This window comes from Amblyomma mixtum, chromosome 2 (assembly GCF_055824585.1).
Source record: "Amblyomma mixtum isolate Tamu chromosome 2, ASM5582458v1, whole genome shotgun sequence".
Taxonomy (NCBI): domain Eukaryota; kingdom Metazoa; phylum Arthropoda; class Arachnida; order Ixodida; family Ixodidae; genus Amblyomma; species Amblyomma mixtum.
Genome location: NC_143013.1, coordinates 75195596 through 75201748, shown reverse-complemented (window position 1 = coordinate 75201748; position 6153 = coordinate 75195596). Strand labels below are relative to the sequence as shown.

The 6153-nt window shown below is 43.4% G+C and overlaps 1 protein-coding gene across 1 annotated transcript in view; it reads left to right on the top strand.

Moving 5' to 3' along the window:
* The window catches only part of LOC149359786 (uncharacterized), a 7181-nt gene extending 3726 nt beyond the window's left edge, over positions 1–3455 (top strand). The window contains exons 3-4 of the mRNA XM_089569143.1: positions 693–749; positions 3061–3455. Coding sequence (XP_089425269.1) covers positions 748–749; positions 3061–3370 — 312 coding nt within the window. The 5' untranslated portion in view covers positions 693–747 and the 3' untranslated portion in view covers positions 3371–3455. The remainder of the gene's footprint in view (positions 1–692; positions 750–3060) is intronic.
* The last annotated feature ends 2698 nt before the right edge of the window (positions 3456–6153 follow it).

Below are 6153 nucleotides of genomic sequence, written 5' to 3'. Positions count from 1 at the left end.
CGTATTTCTATTTTCCCCTTTCGCAAACTAAAAATTATGAAAGCTGAAAGACATTGCAGTGATTTCTAAAAATATCTGACTTTGGACAGCTTGACATTTTTTTTGTTTAGTATTCAGAACAACGTTGGTAGTTCTAAACATTCACAACCTTCATACTCACATGAGACAACAAAGTTACTTCTCATCTTCGACTTCGGCGTGGTGGGGACTCAGAGCATCTTTTTCTGACTATGCTTTGATGCTCTACGTTTTTAAAAACACCGTTGACGAAGACCTGCTTTCCAAATCTAGAAAGCTCGGGAAATGAGCTCAAGGAAATTGGCTAGTTCTCTGATTCAAACAACGTAATCGACATGCTTCTTCTTTTTCAACGACTGCTGCATAGAATGCACCATGAAGGACAGAGTATGTCCGCTCTTAGACCACTTAGATAAATAATACTGCTATGGGAAGTGGCGACCACATACACCTGCCAGACTGCCGGGAATGATATTGAGGTGGAGATCAAGTGTCCCCTCCATTTTCTTCGCTAAGCCGGTTAGCCTAGCTCTACAAATATTCCTTTACTGATGAAGTACTATTTATGTAGGTCACCATTTTTGTTATAGATGCTGGAATGAACTATCCTAATTACGAGTAGCTGGCCCCATTTTATATGAGATTGATACTTTTTCATTCGTTTTGATGTGCAGGGTCACCTACGAGCCATCATTTGAGTCCTATACGACTAAAACCACCGACGTCTGCATGTAAGTAAAAATATATTGAAGTTCCTTTTTGGTGCCTGCCTCGATCTGTCGCAAAAATAAAACCAAAGTGACCATAGTTAGAGCCAGAAAACTGGGAAAAATCCCCAGGAAAATTAGCCCGACTTCCGTCATTATCGTCATGAATAAAACTTCAGCCTCCCTATTTTTCCACCTGTTGTACGTTAGACAGAAGCGCATATTTCAAGTGATATAAACGAAATGCATACAACAACTGAACTTGAGAGCGTTCATAATCCTTCTAGCATTCGCATCCATCTTGACGCAGAGAATCTCTTCTGACGTCCGCTTACAGTCGTCAAATAACCTTCGGTCAGTGGTCACATATTGTGTAGTCTTGCATACATTCATGCTCTGTGGACGTGCAGCAGCTTATGCGCCTATCGTTATAGGAACACGCACCTTTATGCATTTGTTCAACAACTGTTTAGTATCAATCGGAGTGTCTTCAAATTTCTCCGAATAAGTATGTATAGTTCATTAAACACCGAAGTATTGAATTCAAGGCCGACATTTTCATTTCGAATTTTAAGACATTCATGAAAGGTGTCCCATTCTGAAGTAAACATCCGTGTCTATATTACGTATTAGTTTTATCGCTTCAAAAAAATGCCAGGTAACTACGAAAAAACTACGAGGACATGTACGCTGCACATTTTAGGCAATGACACGTCAGTGCTATAGCTTCCTTCAGCTGCTTCTGCTCACACATAGTCACTGGTCTTTGTTCACATTCAGACATTTATCATAATCATCGCAACTCAGTTCCCACATTCTTTTCTTGGAACTCTTCCACACTACAGTTTACGCACGTAATGCTACAATGATTAGTATCTCACTAATTAGCAGGTCTCTAGTTCACTCCACTAGTTATCAAATTACTTTGCTTCAAATTAAGCCAACACCGAACACACATAATCCCACATGTGCCTAGGGCAAGTAAATGTGGCTACGGTGTCCACTCCGCACCATGCCTGGCTGGTGAACCAAGGGTCGTTGGTTAGAATCCCAATAAAATTTATGGAGATATTCTTTGCGTAAATCAACTACATTATAAAATTAAGTCGTTTGAGATTGAGACATGCTCCGGTCATCAATTTCCATTACTAGTCCACCACTCCAAGCATACATCATTCACATGGTGGGACTACGCCGGTTTTCTACTGAACATGACCTTTAACGCTATAGCGGCAGAATGTGAAGTTATAAGTGAAGTCCACTTTCAACGTTAGTGTATTGCAGCGCAAAGCAAGCGACGCCTTGAGCGACGTATATGGTCTCGCGGCGATACTGGAATAAGCCGTCTCACGCACAGACTGAAACAGAGCGGTGTCGTGATCCACAGACTTGCAACTTGTTGGTGGCCTGAATTTCACTTCAATGCATATATTTGTGACCTATAACCTCTTGACAGTTCCCCTGAAATCACTGATATTGTAGCGCGCAAAATGAGGTATACCAAGGGGCTTTTTTCCCCTATACTTGTAATCCAATTCATTCCGTTAAAGGCGGTGAGAAGTGAATAAGGTACAACATACGATTGCTCCGAAGCATTATATAGGCTTCCGAATTTTGGAGTTCGGCCGTAACTACAGAGCTAGTGAAGGTAACTATATAGATTTACAGGGACCAGATAATGGAAATAGTTAAGCCTTTATTAATTTGTGAGACAGCCTTCAAAGACCGAATGGCTCAACAGGAGAGATGAGGCCTATGAGCTTAAAGCTGATTTTTTTTAATGCACTGCTCTATCGGCAATCCTCGGCTCAAGTTACTCAGAATCTCGTGTAGAGCCTACAGGGTTAGGCTAATGGCAAAGTTTCCTTTTGTAGGCAGTTAAATACTCTTAAGACAAGCTCATCTTCATAGCTTACCGAAGCAGTTCGCATGCACGAGTTAGACTCGGAACACGTGTGCTCCATGAGCTAGCGGCAGGTACCGGTTTTTTATTGTAGGTCTTCTTTCATGTTTTTACTATCATCGGAAAAACGCTTAACATTCCCAGGATGAAGAGTTATGTAGGCAGTCGTTAAATAAAAAAATCGGTAGTAAACACACGGAGATGATCAGTTAAAAAAAATTAAAACTACAGAGGAAACTAAAAAGAAGAGCGAGATGATTTTAGGTAGAGGAAGAACAGAGATATGTGAAGACAAGGGATCGCAGCATCAGCGGTGCTCCTATCGCATTTTTATCGCATCCTGCTCCTCTGCCTTCTCGCTTTATACTTTCCTTTTCTTTCTTGTCATCTCCAACACGGCCACTTCAGGTTCTATTGAAACATTTACCGCAGGGGTCCTGTCCACCAGCGCGTCCCGGATACCGCCGCACCACGGTATACCACTCAAAGAGAGTCACCCACCACAAGCTGGGCCAGCTACAGCCAGCCTCCGGCAGCGCCATCAACCGTGAACGTGCAGACCAGCATGTCGGTCGGCAGCCTACAGGAACCGCAGCTTCCTCAGCCTCCTCCTCAGCCCCCTCCTCAGCCGATCACCGAGCGAAATTTGTTATTCAAAATTTCGACAGTCGTCACGGACAAGGACACTGCCGCCGGACGGGCGCCGGTTCGTGCGCTTCACTGTTCACACGCTCCATTCTGAGAACCGTTAGGCGGCGACTTTAAATATACTTCTCCTGAAACAATCTACCTGCATTATTTCAGCCGTTGAGCAATGGTCTTATATCACGATATGACATTTTTTGAAGCGCTAAAAGAACAAGGACGCAGAGGGAACAGACGAGGACGAGCGCTACTTCCAACTCTACACGAGATTCTGAGTTGGAAGTAGCGCTCGTCCTTGTGTGCTCCCTCTGCGTCCTTGTTCTTTTAGCGCTTCGAAAAATGTCAAATTTGCACCAACTAGCCCGATCCACTACCCTTCTGAATATAACGATACTAATGTGTGGCCCGTCTGAGCTGAGTCAGTGTCAATCAATTTCGTCATGGTTAATAACCATTGAGATGGACAACGATGGCAGCAAATATAGTAACTCAATTATTTCGTTAATAACTTCTGTCTTGCATCGAGCGGGCCAGCATTTTGACCATTTGGTTGTAAGCATATGCAGGCTGCAACTAAATATTCGTTAAAGTGTTCTGCTGTCGCTACTTAAACAGAATATGTGAGTGACTGGGAAACAATATGTATGTACTAATAAAAGAAATAGGCTAATCCTAAGACTCATAGCGTTTTCGTAAGTGAGCAGTTGTTTGCGCAAACCGGTAGATTTTATGATACAGTAAGCGCAACGTATGCCATCCTAAATCGTGTGTTGGCTTTAAGCAAGAAAGTTTGATGTTTGCTTTTCTAGATCATCAGCCATATCTTTTGTACGCATTACGGCTGCGTACTTGTGATTCTAATCAAACTTCTTATTTTCCGTTTTTTTTCTTGCTGACCCATTCCCTTCACCCTCAACCACCTCAACAGTCCACAACAGCAATGCTTCAATAAAAAGCGGTGTACCTCTTTAAGAGACGTGAAGTTTTTATCGGCCTAACGACGACAACAACGCCGAAGGAAATACGCCACTTCGGGCAGACAAGATGCTATAACGTGTTTTACATCGTTGTCTTTGCAGTAAAGCACGCAAAAAATCGTCATGTAATTCACCGCGACTGTGGGAAGTGAGAACACCCTCGTCCACTGAGCCTGTGATATTCAAGTAATTCGCTTGCAAAAATATAAAAAATAATTCTTCTAAGGGGAAAGCTTCTTGTACCTATGATGCAAGTTTATGGAGAGGAAAGGGCCTTTGTGAAATGTGCTTTACAAGTGCAAAAAATTTTGTCCTCTTCTATAGTGCCTTTAAGTGACTAGTAAATTCCTGTACCTAGCGGGTTACGTATATTTTCAAGCGCTGGGTTCAGTCAAACATAGCTGTCGAGTAAAAGCGTTCTTCTTATGCGAATATTTACATCAGATTTATTCTCCTAACTGCCTTGTTATCGCTTTTCCAAGAAATATACTAGTCAAGGAAACAGAATGTTGCCGAATTATGACTTCACCCATCGATCCAGCCCTCTCCAGAAAAGCGACTTATGTTTGAATATCTCCAATTGCAAAATTAACCGAAGCTATTAAACCTATTCGCGTGTTCTTGAAAGCTACAAAAAGTCGAATGGAACGCGGTGAAGTAGAGAAAAAACGCTAGAAGGCCCTCTCATCCGCAGACAAAGCCATGCCAGGGAAGGCCAGGAATGCAAAAAGCATTGAATGTTGCTATGTTCATCGTGAAAAAAATTAATCATTGTTGCGAAAAATTTGGAATGAAGCACTCAGTACCGGCTGGCAAGTGCAAAAAAAGAAAATGAGACACTCGCGGCTATGAAGGCCCAAATCATCTGCACATGTGCCCTGGACTTATTGATTTCGGTGACTTACTTGCCAGTATTAGCTCCATTGGCAATTTCCTGTCGTTGTCGCGCCATCTCCAGTAAACGATCTTGCACTTCTGCCATGAATGCGAGACCGTTTTTTTTTTACATAGGCCTTCTGTGATTCAAATGTGGCTTTTACGGCAGGGTAATGCAACTGGTCGGAATCGGTAGAAACCAGGTAAATCAGACAGCACTTCTCCCAACATCGGCTGCAATGATATGCAGTGCAAGGTAGGCGGAGAGTTAACTTTTGGCAAAAGTTTCAACGTACACACACACCGCGGATTTCGATTTGCCGTTACATACTCATCAATCATCACCATCAGCAGCCTGACTACACCCACTGCAGGGCAAAGGCCTCTCCCATGTCTCTCCAATTAACCCTGTCCTTTGTCAGTTGCCGCCACTGTATCCCCGCAAACTTCTTAATCTCATCCTCCCACCTAACTTTCTGCCGTCCCCTGCTACGTTTGCTTTCTCTTGGAATCCACTCTGTTGCCCTTAATGACCAGCGGTTATCTTGCCTTCGCATTACATGCCCTGCCCAAGCCCATTTCTTCCTCTTGATTTCAACTAAGATGTCATTAATCCGCGTTTGTTCCCTCACCCACTCCGCCCTCTTCCGATCTCTTAACGTTACACCTATCATTTTTCTTTCCATAGCTCGCTGCGTTGTCCTTAACTTGAGCTGAACTCTCTTTGTTAGCCTCCACGTTTCTGCCCGATAGGTGAGTACCGTTACATACTAACCCCACGGAAAGTCCACGTGCCGTCGTCAGCATTCCCTTTGCAATGAAAAAGAGGTAGGGGTTAGGGTTAGTGGCGCTTCACCTAATCACTGCGCCACTGCACTGGCAGGCGGCTGTTTCTTTCACAGCCACCGGTGAGCTCACCCGAATAACTCTGGTTAGCTCAGTTTAGTTCGGAGTGCAAGACAAAAGATTACAAGATTTTTGCTTAGGGTTGAAGTGGGTTGAGTAGTGCTTTGGCACTAAAATGCTG